Below are 17015 nucleotides of genomic sequence, written 5' to 3' on the forward strand. Positions count from 1 at the left end.
ACTGGTTTCATAGAGTCTTGAATTAATTTTTTAGTCGGAAAACCTGTGGAAACTACTAATGGCTTATGTTTTTTGATAGTACGTTCAATTATGATTATTAATCTTAAGAGATCGCGACCGGTAAGAGTCAATATTATCACTGTGGAGCAGAAAGTTGGTTTAGGTTTTGCATTAAAACTAATCCTCGAGACGAGACGGGATATGACAACTAAACAGTTACAGGCAAGTCATTTGCGGCAACAGAAATATTATACAAAATAATTTAAACCGTTGTGTATCGACAAAGTGTTTAGAGCATATCAAAAACCTGCTAAGGTGATTAGTTTTGGTACCAGCTAACGAAACAGAGACGATTATAATAATTATTTATTTGCAATAAACTTAAAATGAAACAAGTAAGAAAGAGCTAAGTTCGGGTATAACCGAAGATTTCATACTCTTGCAACTTGCAAGGATTAAAGCAATGGAAGTACCCTCAAGTTCATAAGGCTTGTTAGTTATATCGAATTTAGGGCGAGTTCTCACCCAATTTCATTTCATTCTAAGCACTCAAAGATGCACCATTATAAGAAAAAGAGAGAGAATGCTCAATTTTATTACGATAACTCACATATTGGCCGATATATGTGGCATAAAGTCACCCGAAATCTAAGCCAATGGTTTGCTACCATGAGTTTAGAGTTGGCTGAGCAGAAAACGGAAGTCTTGCTCATAAGCACCATAGGGAATTATCTCACAGTCGAAGTTGAAGTATCTGGGAGTCATGGATACCAAACTAAAATTTGAGGCGTATACTTTGAGTAGAGCAAACAAAATATATAATGCTCATCAAAAGGGGCCGCATGCGTTCCAGCCGGCCAGCTTTAATAGCAAAAGCAATGAGTTCAATAATACTGTATGCAGCAGCAATCTGAATACAGGCACTAGATATAAAATCATATGCAAAACAAATAAACGCTGTGCATAGGCTCACTGCTATCCGTCTAACAAGTGCTTTCCGACGATATTAAGCGACGCTGCTGAAGTTCTAGTAGTATGTCGCCCATTGATATCCAGGGAGACGAATTCGTACGATTGGACCAGCTATCAGGCGAAAATAAGAGGAAAGAACCAAAAACATTACAATTTGGCAGCAACTGTGGAAAATCTCAACCAAAAGACGGTGGACCCACAGACTAATCCTGGACATCCATTCGTGGATAGATAGACAAGATGGGGACCTAGACTTCCACCTAACCCAAATACTGAGTGGACATGGATGCTTTAGAAGCTATCTGTTCCGATTTCATCACGACCTTAGTCTCGTCCTGTCCGACGTAGAGGGCATAGAAGACTTTGAGCATGTATTTTTTCCAATGCCCTGATTTTTTAAATGTAAAGGCATTCCTAGCTAACGAAAGAGCGGCTGGTCAGTTGTCTCCGAGCACCTGAAGAGTCAGGACAAACATTTTCGCTCGACGTGTTTCAGTGAGTGGTGCAAGCCTAACGACCAGAAATTGCGGCGAGTGGAAGTGTGCCAAGAAAAATTGAACATGTGTGAAAGTGAACCCCAATTTTTAAATAACGTAATCGCAGGTGACGATTCATGGATCTTTGAGTATGATCCCGAGACAAAGAGGCAATCTTCCGAATGGCACACGTGGGAGAGATATGAGTTGGGAGTAGATTAGGTTTGCGAATTAAAGGTCCACACTCCGGCTTTCGATGCTTCCTCCTACAATAAAAACAACCTTCCCTGTTGCAAAAATTTTCCATGCAAAGACTTATTATGGACCAGTCAGTTTTTATGACAGCCATATTTCATAGTCGTCCGATATGGGCGATTTCGACCAATAAGGAGTTTCTAGGGAAGAAAAGGACGAGAGTCTAGTTCACTTATATGCCGGCAAACAGACAAATCGTCACGTTCTTCTGGATGTTATAAATTTCGTGGCAAACTTAATATAAGAATACGCTGTTCAGGTTACAAAAAATGTATTCGAATCACCCTGTGTGATAGTTTTAAGCGCATATAAGCACAAATACATATACTTATATCTTTATAGAAATGTTTAGAGCAGACAAATTGGTGAAACGACGTGCATGCAGACAAACTAACGAAATAAGCATTAATATATACGGTATATATACATATGTATGTACGTCTGTGTAAAGGCACAAGGAGTTGCAATATCCATATGTATGCGTATACAATATGCCATTATGGGTGTATAGCAGTGTGCGTGAATTCATCGCTTTCGGTTTTCGTAATGAAGTGCACTTTAGTGCCGCCTGAGCGTCAATATTCGAACATACACAAACACACATACATACAAATGCAAGCATTTATGCAAGCAGTTTTGTACATGTACATACATATGTATGTGCGTATGTGGGAAAGGAAATTTACGCTGCTGAAATACTTTCGAATAGAGACAACACTTTCGCGTGAACCCAACTGGTGCTCATACCTGCAATACCATACATAACTACACATGTATATGTATATGCATATGTATATACGTTATGCATTCATTTTGCGTATGTGTGCGCAGTTAAATGCAAGTTTGCGCTCCCATATGTGTACTGGGTAGGCAAACACCGTCGACACTGCAACAACACTTTGGAGTGAGTGCACCGAATAACTGTAAATTAAATGCATGCGCTGCTAACTCGGCTAAAGCCGCTATTATACAACCTCACTTGTCTTCCCTACTAACCCCCCTACAAACAGCATAGCGCTCACACAGTGTTGCATGCAGCACCGTTCGGTTAAGAACAGCTTACCGCACGGATTTGACACGTACATATGTATATATGAATATGTGGAAAATATATGTATTGATAGTAGTGCGTGTAAGAGTGTGTGAGTTTATATTAAATTGTATGTGTACGTGATCGTAATGCAAGCCAGCAACTTTAAAAATCCAATTGCATATGTATATGTATGTATGGTTGTGTGCATGTTTTGCTTTGGGAGTCCATTGAATACACTTACGCTGTATCCTCAGTAGAATCGTAATTTGTTCGGAATCCGCAAAAGTTGGTGTGATTCGCATCGCACGACACGTGTATTCACCAGCATCCGATTGCTGTACATTCTTGATGAAGAGTCCATCGGAGAGTTTTTTGTATTTGGTTGAGTTGACGGCTGTGGTGTTGTAGAAATAGCAACAAATTGAAATGGAAATTTTCAAAATAACTTTTTTAAATACAAGAAATATTTGAAACAGAGATGTTTACATATACATGAATGCATAATAAAGGTCTATACAAATATCTAGCTTATAAACGTTGAAAATATTTGTGAAAAGATTAAATATTTGGTTTTAATTGTTAAAAAAATACTTTAAAAATCAAGTTTACAATATTAAGTTTTGACTTTCGAAACATACGCTTATATTAGGGTGGTTCAAATAAATAATAAAAATATTAAGTTTTGATTTTCGAAACATATGCTTATATTAGGGTGGTTCAAAAAAAATAATTAAAATATTAAGTTTTGAATTTCGAAACATATAGACATATTAGGGTAGTTAAAAAAACAAAATAAAATTATTTAAAAAAATATTTTAAAAATCAAGTTTGCAATACTAAGTATTGATTTTCGTTCTTTGGCTTGGTTCAAAAAAAAAATTATTATTTAAAAAAATATTTTTAAAATTAATAAAAGTTTTGATTTTCGAAATACATGTACATAAATATGTGTATATTAGGGTGGTTAAAAAAATGTATTTAAAAAAAATATTTTAAAAATCAAGTTTGCAGTATTAAATCTTGATTTTCGAAAAGTATTTATATTCGGTTGGTTCCAAAAAAATAAAAAAAATTTTCCTGTGGTACTTTGAAAAATAGGTTCTTGAACACTTCTACGAAAATCTCTGCAAGCATGAGCTCTTAGTTGTAACGGGCAGGTCCTCTTAATTTCATATTTTTTTAATTTATTAGACAGACAAATTCATATATTGCTTCCAACTAACGGCTTGCAAAAATATCTCAATTCATACATTTCGTAGGAAATTGAACGAATTTTATAAAGTTGTTGATAAAGATATTTTGGTAAATATTTAAAAGATATTATACTATATTGTTTAAAAATGTGTAAAAAAAAAAATTTTTTTTTTAAAATTTACCCACCTCTTAATATACAATATATTGTAATCTAACACTTAAAAATACATTTTTCACAAGTTGTAATACACTTAAAAAAATATAGTTTTTTATTAAAATTTACCTAAAAATAACAAGTTTTCATAAATTTACAAAAAATTATTTGTTTATTAAAATTTACTTAAAAATACCTCACTTTTAATAAATATGAATATATTTTTAATCATAACTGGATTTTGAAAACTTTCAAAATATTCAAAAAAAATTATTTTTTCAGTGTACTTATTAACTATTTAAAAAATATTAACGGTTGAAGTTGGTGAAAAATATTTTTTTGACACACCCTAATATGAATATATTGTATTAACACTTAAAAATACTTAACAAGTTTTAATATATTTACAAAAAAATATTTTTTTATTCAAATTTACTTAAAACACCTCACAATAAATATAATAATATAATTTTTAATCTTAACCAAATTTCAAAAAGAAAAATTAGTTTACAAATTTTCAGAATATTTAAAAAATTTTATTCACAGTATACTTATTAACTCTTATTAACATTTAATTAATTTTTTCAGCTTTCGAATCTTTCTACTGAATGCTTTTCAGAACATTACATATATAATATAAGTAAAAAATTTTAGAAAAAACAATTGTTGCTTAGGGATATTCTTAATCCTAAACATTTTATTATTTATTTCATAAAGTTCTTCTTCTTATGTAAAGTACTCAAAATAACACCACCAAAACCCATTATTGGATTAAAGAAAAGTATATTATTAAATTTAGATAAGGACTTCCACGAGCTCTGGGTCATGGCAAAAGACACCGTTTGAATTTGATAAAACTTGAACGAAAACTTTGAGTTTCTGAGCATTCGTATATAATAGAATTTTAAATGAATTGTAACGGTTTCGGTTAATCAAAAATATGAAAAGACATTAATAATGAAATATTAGAAAATAGACGAGGGAAAAGAAAGGAATCGAACAATCTGCTTGCTGGGGGTTCATTACATACAACGACGGTGTAGTCCTCTTCAAAGCGTGGTATCAAAGTCTCTTTAGAAACGTGACTAAACCTGCAAGGGTCGATAAGTAAGATTGGTAGGAGTCTTCCGACAGAAAATGTAGATGAGGTTATGGTGCGTGACGGAATCGCCAGTATCAGCAGATGAACCTCAGCTAAGTTAATGAGGGAGTTCGGAGACCACATAAAACTCTATAATGTCCACCACGTTGGAAATACTAAAAAGCTTACTCTCTTATACTTCATATGAAATCATGCATTTTATAACTCTGTTATTACTTTCCACAAACAGTTTATTCCTAAAATTTTTCACAAATAATTATTCACACCAGCAAACAGCTAATCTAAAGTAAACATAAAGCTTTTTCCGTACTAATTTTATTACACCGTTAACTTGCTTTAAACATATACACGTGATAACACGTGACACCTACACACATACTATATTGGATTGTAAGGGCATTTTATTCACCATTTGCTTTTAATGGCAATAGCTAATTTAATTTTATTGCAACACGTGTCATTGCATGCCTACTTACTGTTTATATATTCGCCATTGTATAGCCAGGACACGTCCGGACGGGGATCACCTTTAACAAAACACTTGACCGTGGCGTCACGACCCTCACCCGCCGACTGCACCAGCTCCGTTTTGTCAAAGGAGATTTTCTCTGGTTTTTCAGTTGCATTGTTGGGCGCCGTTTATTGTTTGTGGAATGTTGTTGTTGTTGTTGTGGGGTATTGTTGTTGTTTGCGTGGCACGATGAGGTGGCACGCAGATGAGTAGTCGAATTTTATATAATTTTATTTTTGTATTTTTTTATTTTATTTTGTTGTTGTGTTATTTTTGTTGTTGGAATCCATTCACATTAGCCACAATGAGTCAGGCGGATATCCACAATACCACAACAAAGCGTTTACGAGCCGGTAAGTGGGGGCGTATGAGTAACCAACATTAAGGATATACAAAATGGTAACGAAGTTAGTCGACCGAGCGAAGGAATTACGAAGCGATGTGTAAGCAAATGTTTAGAAAAATAGGAAATCAAACAAAAGGAGGATAAAAAGAGGCAATTTATAGGGCAAAGATACCTTTATATATACATATATACATATGTATGTATGTATATTTGCATACGCCTTCTAAGCGTTTGTTAAGGATATAATATAGATTTATATATACATATGTGTGTGAGTCTGTGTAGTGATGGTGGCGAAATTGTTGAATAGATTATTGTCTAATGATAAACAAAGTAAGGCAGGCGTTTGTGACACTTGGAAATTGATAAAAATAAGTGTGAGCATTTTAGGGACGCACGAACACAAACATATAAACATGTATATATGTGTGTATAGAAGTAAAATGTTTATGTGTATGCATGTAAATATGTGTGAGCTTGTATAAATTACACAAGATAAACCTGCACGGAAGTGAACGTACGATTTACGAGCAGCTCAAAGGACTTCCTCGCCTCACCGCTGGCCAGTGTTGCGGTGCTGCCAGCATCCGGCGTTGATGCTGCTGATGTGGCTTCGTTGTTATTGTTGTTGTTAGTCAGCGTTGCCTCACACGTCCAGTTGCCCTTGTCCGTCAGCGCAATGTGCTCGAAGACCAACGCCAAAAATCCTGCATGCATGCCATTAAACAAAAACGAAACAAAGATGACGAGAAGAAGAAAAACGATAGAAGAAGACGAGAAGAAGATGTAGAACAAGAAATATTACATACAAATCAGTAGTGTCGCATAAACTACCCGACTTGTGGTGGTGGTGAGGCAAGGGATATATGTAATGTATGAATAAATGAATTGAAAGCGAAAATTTTTTACTTTATATTCCTGTAAGCCGAAAAGTTGCCAACAGCAACAAGCATTAAGCATGAAGACGCACAGACACGCGCACATAAAAGTTAATTACACACACACATGCAACGGTATATACGTAGGTATATGTATGTATACATGTGCATAAATGCTGTGTGCCTATGGACACATGTAAGCGGGATTTATGAAAGGATAAGTCTTTTTGGTTTATTTTCTCTTGGAGAATTTGCATTTTTCGCATTACAGCTGTGTTGTGGTTCGTTGGACGTCTTTCGCTTGGCTGGACGTGCGATCTCACTGTTCTGCTCTTCACTCGTAATGTCAGCATGTCAGTGGCACAAGGCAGTGGCGTAGCTATTAAGGAGCACATAGCAAATTGTTCGGCAGGTGACAATTCTCTTTAAACACACTAGCTATTGACACAACATTCTACAAGACTTATGTTTCTAATATGTATATGCTCCAGTAGATCTCAAACTGAGTCCAGGGTTGGCGGCTTCTTTGGACTCAATATCCTTAGTAATTCCAAAACCAATCTCCCTTCTTAAAGGGGTAAAACTATTCTACTTCCAGCTCTGTCAAATATCTCGAAGTTGCCATAGATAAAAAACTAAGCTGGATCCGGTAGATATTTTTCTTATGGTCTTTTGGTTAGCATAGTTCAAGACAATTCAGTCCAAGAAATCCGATAAGAAATATCATTGGTAATTCCAAAATCAATCTCCCCTCCTTAAGGGATAGAACTATTGTACTCTCGAGCTCTGTTGAATGTCTCGGAATTATCCTAGATAAAAAAACTAAGCTGGAGAGAACATATTGTGCTTCCAAGTCTGGAATTCCTGTAGAACAGCCATTGCCTTACAGTGGGGTTGGCAACCATATATTGTGCGGTGGTATGGTGGTTAAATAATCGAATGTCGTATTAAGCCCCTGTAACAGGTGCAAAGGGCGCAATGAAAACTATGCCAACTAAGACTCAGGAGATTATCCTTCACATCCGGCCTTTGCATATACATATATGTGAAGTATGAGGCAATGCTTGTGTCTAGCCGGCTCATGATTGTAAACCATTGGAATCAAATTCAGCATTATCACGAGATGATATCATACTCGTAATCGGACTAATTTAGCAATGTGACCGAGAAAGGGAGTCTCACGAGGAAGTAAACACAACGTCTTTACCTTCCAGTAGAAAATAATGTATTAGGAGATTTTTGATCGATAGTTCCATCGACGAAGTCTATATATTCACCGCCGGATCAAAGCATGAAATAGGAACAGGAACGGTCTTCTTCTGTAGTAATATATACCATTAAGGCTATCCTTAGAGCCAATATTAAGTCTCAATGGGTTAGGTTATGCAAGAAGGGATATCAGGAGGTAACTTGATCTAGGTAACCGGTTCTAAAGGAATAGAAGAAAATGATAAGGCAGATGAGCTGGTAAGCTCGGCGGTATCTGGAGACACAAGTCCCCTAGGCTTCCCTAGGTCATTTAGCTTCTTCAGGGACTTTTTGAAGCAATGGACCCCAGAGGAATACCTCAGGTTTTGGAACACAAGCAACAAAGTTATTTTGGAATAGTGTTGATGGTGGAGGGACCAAAAAGCTCGAATTTATAGACAAAATTGAGCTTAGTAACATTGTAAAGGTCATCCCAGAGAACTTGCCATTAAAGTCCCAGCTTCAGAAAATGAGAAAAATGCAGAGCATGCGCGGAAAACGATGAGACGTTCAGCCTTCAGCCGTATGAGACATATTTCACAAATCCCAATGCGCCAAATTAAGAGATATTGGGCAGCTGGAGTGGAAAAGAATTAGGCTTCTTTTAATATTAAAGAATGGATCCAGACTAACCCGAGTAAGAACTACAATAATAAAGATTCAGATATTCAAAACTACTTTTCCTTAAGGAGAGTACATCGTACAGAAAATTCAGAAGTACAAGCAAGTAGGCAAGAACGGAATAGCCAGGAACCACTTAGGTGTCAATTTAGTTAAGGCTGTTGATTGTCGATGTCCAGGGTGTTAGCGCAGGAGCAATCGGAATATTGATAATGACAGATTCTCAAACAGGGATTTTTCTTATAAGCTTCGAATATAGGCACATATGATTTCATTTTGTGCATAGAAAGGACATGAGGACTTAAGTTCCCATTTTCTCCACACCGTTACTGTTTCACGATCTCTCTTTCAATATCTACAAAAATATTAATAAATATTTAACCAAAGATCCAATCAGAAACCCTCCGAAAATATTTACTACTCCACTGGCACATATAGGATATACGGAAGCATAGCTGAGCAACAGTAATTGGCATAGGAGCTGTGTGACTTTGTTGTAGTGGAAGAGGCGTTGATGCTTTTGCATAATGCCGCAAATGTCAGTGGCAAAGAGCAGAAAGTGACAAGACTGAGTGAACATCAACCCATACGCCAACGTTGTGCCGGGAAATGACAGAAGCAAAAAGTACCGCTAACGATGGGAGGACACCGTATTAGCGTAAACTCGTATATTTCTATGGTTAACATGACACATAATTTGTTGGTCAGTTGTACGTACTTATTTAATTGCACGGCTTGAAGTGAGTGCAGAATCGCATTGTGGAAAAGAAATATAAATACATACATATGGTAAAAATATGTTTGGAGTAATTATATTTTTTTTAAATAAATTATTGTTTTCTCTAAGTAATTGGTGGTTAAATCGAAAATAAATGCGTAATGACACCAACCAGTTTTCTTTTCGATATGCACACGCCCTTTTGTATTTTCCTTGGGCACCCCTTTAGGGTCTTTCCATTTCGCATTCGCATCCTTTTGTACTGTTTTACAGAATATAATGAAGGAATCATTTACAAAATGTGTGATAGATGGTGTCGAGGGTGCCAGGGTTAGCCAACTGCCCTCCAATTGGCCGAGAACAGCAACTGCAAAGAGAGAAAAAGAAAGTTGTTTAAAATTTTAAGTAGCAGAAATTTTTCCAGAAAATGTTAGAATATATTTTAAAATAAAAACTGTAAAATAAATGAGTTATAAAAATAAAATTTTAAAACTTTAAATATGGAAAACTCAAAAAAAATGTGTTCAATGAATTTTTATACTTGAAAAATATGTTTTTAATAGAAAATTTTAAATAATGGTTACACTGGGCCTATATACTATTCATATATATATATATATATACATATATATTTTGCTATTTTTAATGAACATTTCCTTTTCAAAACGCAATTATGATAAAAATGTTGTCAGAAAAAAATAAAGTTGCTTGTCCTTGCTGTATCCTAGTTTTAGCCATGTTAATAAAGGGTTACAGTTCTCATCCTAACATTAAACAGAGATGATTCTTGTTCTCAAAACCCTATTATGATAGAAAATATTGTCTGGCAAATGGAGTACAGATTCCCATTAAAGTTGGGTCTGCCTAATCGAACTCACCCTGATTTTTTTCAGGCCAGAGACTAAAAACTCGACAGTATCCCTATCGAAGGATCATAAATTTAATTGAGGGTAGTTTTCTCTAAACATCTTTCAGGAAACATACCCTTATCTGACACTAAAGTACTATTAAATAATGTAGCCTAAGTATAAGAAGAATGATGGATAAGTGACGAACATACATAATATAACTATTCAATATTTTCTGGATCAAATATAAAACTAGTCATTTTTGTTTCACTATAAAATTTTTTTTCGTAAAGTTTTACATTACAGATGTTACATATATACATATAACAGTCCATCGATGTAGTTAATTCAATTTTGGGTGATGAAGCTATGTCAAAAACCAGTGTTTATCGATGGTATGTGGATTGAATCGAGATCTTAGATCACGCCCAGATGAATTTTGAGAAGATCGTCCAAAATCAGTTGTTGTTCCGGAAATTAATGATGCTGTGCGTAAGTTGATATTGCAAGATCGTCATGTGATCTATTGTCAGATTGAGACAACTTGTGTAGGCAATTTGTCAATCGCTCAAATATAGGGTCTTACTGGTTGGTCGAGAGGAATGTTAACAAAATACAATAAAGGTGACTCGAAACACGTCTATGACATCATGACAGGTCAAGAATCGTGGATTTATACATAAAAGCCGCAAGTAAAAAGCAGTCGACTGTATGGGTTATTCCAGTTGAGCCGAATCCAACAACAGTTATTCGGACATGAAGGGCTTAGTGCCTGTTTAAAAAAAAAACTGGACATGTAGCAACCATACCATTAGAGCAACGCTTAACAGTAAATACTGAGTGGGACACAACTATTTTTTTGCTAGTTGCCTTTTAAGAAATCAAGATAACCAACAACCGAAGAGAGATCACTCTTCACCACGACAATGCGAGCTCTCACACATCAATCAAAACAACCGTATTTTTGAGCTTTCAAAACATTGATATGACGAGTCATCCTTCTTATGGTTCTGACTTGACACAGAATGACAGCTTTCTGTTCTCGTATGTAGAAAATAAACGAAGGGGTAAACTTTTTTTGATATCTGAAGAGGCGTTTGATGAGTTCGGAATGCATGTTTTGGAGATAGCTCAATCAGAGTGGCAAAAATGCTTCGACAATTGATCAAACGCATGAAGTGTTTAGACCTTAATGGAGTATATTTTGAAAAACAGTAAAACGATTTTCGTGAATTAATACTTGTTTTTGTTCTCTAATCCCGAAATATGAAAGGCAACCCTCGCATATTAGTACCCGCAAAAATTCTTTTCTCTGAGAGTTGTTCTTTCTTTTTAGTTTAATATGCATGTCATAATAGACATTGTAAATTTACTACCTTCGATTTTCATCTCTTGTGTTAGCAACTTTTTATGCCGAAAATTGTTTTTACTTCACTTTTTAATAACGAATGCTCAATACGCTTGGGCATAATATTGTTTTACGATTTCTTTTCACTTGTATTTATGGCACATCAATTTCAAACAAGTATATTTGTAAGTTTGCGTGTGCTTCTGCAAGTTGCTGGCTGCAGTTTGTTGCAGCAATTTGGCGTCTGTTTCTGCAGCAGTTAATGGTAGGAAGAAGTGCAACATTTTAGCGCATTGCGTCATTTACGAGCATTGAAAACAAATTCACTCTGAATATAGTATAACGGATGTTGTACAATATTGATGGCGTGACTTTTTAATGCGCGAAAAACAGAATCTTTTAGATTTGTTCAAAGTTTTCATAATGTTCAAGGCGTACTTAGTTGCTTATTGAAGGGTACAATTAACTAATGTGTTATTCTTCAGATACTTTATAGCCTCGTAAACAGTATTGCTCATTGAGCAAATATTCTTGGTAACAATGCAATGTTTTAATTAGTAGATCAGAACTTCAAATTAATATGTGTAGGTGGCTTCACTTCTGATACTTGTATAATGGAGCTTTGGGCACTTTGTCATTATATACATATGTATGAAAATTTACACATCGAAATATCTACACATTTTCAACGGTATATCATTGTAAGACTTCATCGCATCCTCAGTTTTATATATACTTATCAGAAGTTCAATTCTTTCTTTATGGATTTATTTCACAACGCATTAACAATCAGACCTAGAAGAACCTATTCTGGCTATAAGCAAAATTCAATAAAATTTCTTTCTTAACAAGGCTCCATTTCTGTTCGATATACACTTTGAAATCAAATTCAATAATTCCATATTTTTTTTATGATATACTATGTTTCAGAGAACACGATAGTCAAGCCTCAAGTAAAATATACAAGAAAGTATCGGGAAGGTAATGCTCATTGTTTTCTTCGATATTCGCGGTGTTGTCCACTATGGATATTTTCCAACTGGTCACATCGTCAACAAAGAGTATTATTATTATGAGGCGCCTACGAGGCGCTATCCGTCGTAAACGTCCGAGTTTGTGGGCAAAAAATTCGTGGATTCTTCATCATGATAACGCACCATGGCACAAAGCCATCATTGTGAATGAATTTTTGGCCAAACACTCAACAAATATCATTGAGAAAGCACCGTATTCACCTGACATGGCCCCCTGTGACTTTTTCTTATTCTCCACATTGAAATATCCACTTCGGGGAACACGCTTCAACTCAATTAAAGACATCAAAATAAATTCGACACGAGAGCTGAAGGCCATCCCGGAAAGTGCCTATAAAAAATGTTTTGACGATTGGAAGAAGTGTTGGCACATGTGCATCGCTTTAAATGGATGTTATTTTGAAGGCGATAAAATAAATTTGGATGATGATTGAAAAATTTTCGTTTTATTTATAAATTCCCGATACTTTCTTGACAGGGTGTATATCAACAGAAAAACTTCAAATAGACTAATATCACACTATTCTTTTATAAAATTATGCAGTCTCGAAAACATAATATGATTTTGGCAATTCCACGAATTTTCTTTCCCTTTGGTCTAAGCAGCTCTTTTGACTATGTTCGAAACAAGCCTATAGCCCGTAGCTAACCATTGCAAACTTTTTTAAAGGGTAAATTTTCTTCTCTTAGCATGGCATGGGGATCTCACTTAGTCTACTATGTATAGTATATTGTTATTCCAAAAAGAAAAACTCCTCAAGTTGAAAATTAGCTATCGGCAAAAATGCCCAGAACCCATCACAAACCTGCCTTATACTCCCACTTTTTCAGCTGGATGTCTAAAAAAGTAAAATCTGAATTGTTCTCTCTGATCTAGGAAAAGCAGGACATTCAAAGGGGGAAGTATCGAGATGATTCTATCTCATCTTCTTCCAAATAGCTGATTCAGCTGGCATTCTGTAACAAATTTACTCTTACTTCATGAATCCCAATCGCACAATGTCCAGTTAGAGATCCTACATTCATTGAGAGGTGAACTTTGCTGAGTGCGAAGAGTTGCCTAAACCTCCTATGCTTTACCCTGGGGCAGAAAGACCTTGCGACTGCAGAGCTGCTGCTAGTCGACCAGGGTCTGATGTCCAACAGTCTAGTTGTGAACCAGAAGATGCCAACGAAGCTCCTACCCGTTCCCATTCTGCAATTATCCTGACTTAAGTACCTGCCATAGCGAGCTCATCAGCTTCATAGTTTCCTGCAATACCGCTATGACCGAACACGCAAACCAGTCTAATCATAAAATAGTTCGATGCTAGACATAAAGAGTCTAGACATACTTTCACGGGTGTAGAGCGCACAGTCAGCGAACTCAAGGCTAATATCGCTGCCTACTATCGGATAGATTACGACTTTGAAGCTGTGCACAGGAGCAGTAGATCTATCCAACCTTTACAGCAGCCATCTCCGTTTGGAATAAGCTCAGTCCTCAGAAAAAAACTAAAAGTGTAGTTCGCGGCAGTGTACTCTTTTATCAACCCTCTCCGCAAGCATTGATCCATCCATAAAAAACCGCCCCTCATCTCCAGCGAGTACTTCCCTCTCATGTCTCCCTCGAAGATATGTGAATAGAGAAGAGACAGCCAAAGCTACCTGGCGACCTAGTAATCCACAATTTTGGAATGAAATCAAAGTTTGCGAGGATTCCACAGCGCCCTAGAAGGTATCTAGCAGAGAAGAGACCACCAGGGCTAGGTTCGGCGGCCTGGTAATCCACGATTTTTGTAATGAAATCTAAGTGTTCGAGGATTCCAGATCACACAGGCTCGCAGTCATCTAAGTACCCAGATTCCCTGAGTTGACGGACAATTTCGCGATATACACTTCTGGGCTATGTCCACTGGTGCTATATGCAACCAGACATTCAGTGCCATAGCGCTTACTAAGTGATGTCAACATTATTTTAAATATATTTACAATTCAATTGGCCTCGTCCGATTAAATATACTGAATCTCAACGCTCGAATTTTCGAAAAGTTTGAAATATAGTATGTATATATTTATATATCCTAGCATGGGTTTCGGTCTCTTCGACTAAACAACTCAACACTATAGTTGAAGTATATCTTTGATATACCTAATATATACGTTTCTAGACGAATTCTAGATTTATTATAATTACGCCTCTTCGACTTCGCCGAAGTGAATACGCCAGGTAAAGGATTCAATTATTATTTTTCTGATTTTGAACTCCATTCTTTTCCTTTCTTTCTTTCTACGGACAGTTAAACCACAAATGGGTAATGACACTTCACTTCATACACATGTACATTTTTCATTTTCCACCACACTAACAGCCATTATACGCTGGCATGATTCACAAGCCGAACCATTTGAAGAGCTTGAAATAATTTCATCACATGACAACTCTTGACATTTCCCCATTATGCAAGCGTTAAGCCTTGACAGCCGCAAGGCCGGAAGGATAAAGGATAAAGGGAAAAAAGTAAAAACCGAAAGCAAATGCTTGCATTGCAAATATACTAGAAGTAGAGCAGAAATAAAATATACAAATTAAGATAAAACGCTAAATGCCAGAAAATGTATTATATAATTAGCATGAATGTCCGAGTTGGATTAGTATGTGTGCAAATGTAACTCTGTATATGTGTGTGTGTGTGCAAGTAGATAAGCGAAACTGTATATAGTATCTAGAGTTAGTATATTACCATTTTGACTGACGAGTAGAATGAGTAAATGTAATAAAAATAATAAATCCATTGCGAATTCGTGTTGTTGTGGTTGCTGTTTTGTTAGCACGTCACACACACATACACACGCACGCCCGCATGCACGAGAGCCCTTTATAATGTTATTTAAGCCACTTATTTTATGTGCGTTGTTAGCTGATTGTTGTTGCTGTCACATTGAATATACTGCTCGTAATCCACTAAAATCAGGCGTAACTGTATTTAGGCGTCTGCTGTTGTCACAGAGTCTGCTGGCCGCTGATGTGCTGCTAAATTATCCTTTTTAATGTTAACGTAATCCTTTATGGGTAATTAAATCCATTTTGTATGTGTTGCATAGCCATGAATGGTGGCATGAATGTGCAGTTGTTAGTAATGTTTTGTATGGAATTAGCTGCTATTAACGTTGATGTGTTGTTGCAATATTTGAAGGAAGTTTATTTAGCCTGTTTGTATGTTAAATTCATTCACTTTTGCATGGATTAAGTGTTTACGCTGTTTAGTATTATTTTATTTTACTATTTTTCTACTTTATCGTTTCAGTTTATTTTTTGCAACTAATCATTTTTAATCTCATACAATTTTTCTAAAATCGCCATTTTTAAAATATTAATATATTTAAATTTTTTTATAATTTCTGCAATATTTTTTTCATGTAATTTAAACTTTTTTTATTTTCATTAAATTTTTTTTAATTAATTGAATTAAATGAGCTAAGCCTTTATATTTAATTTAATTAAAGTAAATATTTTCCCATTCGCTGCATTTCATTATCAAAAAATAATAATAAAAAATCACTGACACATATAAAAAACTCTCCATTTATTAACTTGATTTTGACCGATCAGTTTGAATGGCATCTACATATATGATATATAGTCTATTTCGTATGTCTGCCCGTCTGTACATATGTATGTACATGAACCAATCCCTCAGTTTTTAAGATATCGGTGTGAAATTTCACACACGTTTTTTTCTGTCCATGAAAGTGCTTATTTGTCAGAACCGCCGATATCGGACCACTATAGCATACAGCTGCCATAGAAACTGAACGATCTGAATCAATTGCTTGTATGGAAAACATTTTCATTTGAATGGACAAAGCTATCTTTGAATATATTGTTCAGATGGACTGTAGTATAGTTCTGGCATGAAACACCTTTTTATTTGACAAGATAACTTCACGAAATCGACATATTTTCGACTATTGCTAAAGTCAACGCTATAATGTCCGAAGAAGAAATTTTTCAAATCGAACTGCTATATAATATACACAGCTGCCATACAAACTGAACGCTCAAAATTAAGTTCTTGTGTGAAAAACTCTTTTAGTTGACAAGATATCTTCACGAAATTTGGCATGAGTTATTGTCTATGGCAACGCTACAATCTTCGAACATATTGTTCAGATGGAACCACTATAGAATATAGCTGCCATACAAACTGAACGCTCAAAACTAAGTTCTTGTGTGAAAAACCAAACGATCCAAATCAAGTTTTTGTAAGCAAAACTTTTTATTTGAAAAGATATTT

The 17015-nt window shown here is 35.4% G+C and overlaps 1 protein-coding gene across 4 annotated transcripts in view; it reads right to left on the minus strand.

Moving 5' to 3' along the window:
• LOC126752076 (neural cell adhesion molecule 1-A) overlaps positions 1–17015 on the minus strand; it is a 30614-nt gene that overhangs the window by 11029 nt on the left and 2570 nt on the right. For all 4 annotated transcript variants that reach the window (XM_050462636.1, XM_050462635.1, XM_050462634.1 and 1 more), the window contains exons 2-6: positions 15462–16068; positions 9681–9875; positions 6565–6750; positions 5663–5794; positions 2978–3130 (exon numbers count right to left, since the gene is read on the minus strand). In XM_050462636.1, the coding sequence (XP_050318593.1) occupies positions 2978–3130; positions 5663–5794; positions 6565–6750; positions 9681–9875; positions 15462–15513 (718 nt within the window). In that variant the 5' untranslated portion in view covers positions 15514–16068. The remainder of the gene's footprint in view (positions 1–2977; positions 3131–5662; positions 5795–6564; positions 6751–9680; positions 9876–15461; positions 16069–17015) is intronic.

The sequence above is a fragment of the Bactrocera neohumeralis genome, chromosome 3, assembly GCF_024586455.1.
Source record: "Bactrocera neohumeralis isolate Rockhampton chromosome 3, APGP_CSIRO_Bneo_wtdbg2-racon-allhic-juicebox.fasta_v2, whole genome shotgun sequence".
NCBI lineage: Eukaryota > Metazoa > Arthropoda > Insecta > Diptera > Tephritidae > Bactrocera > Bactrocera neohumeralis.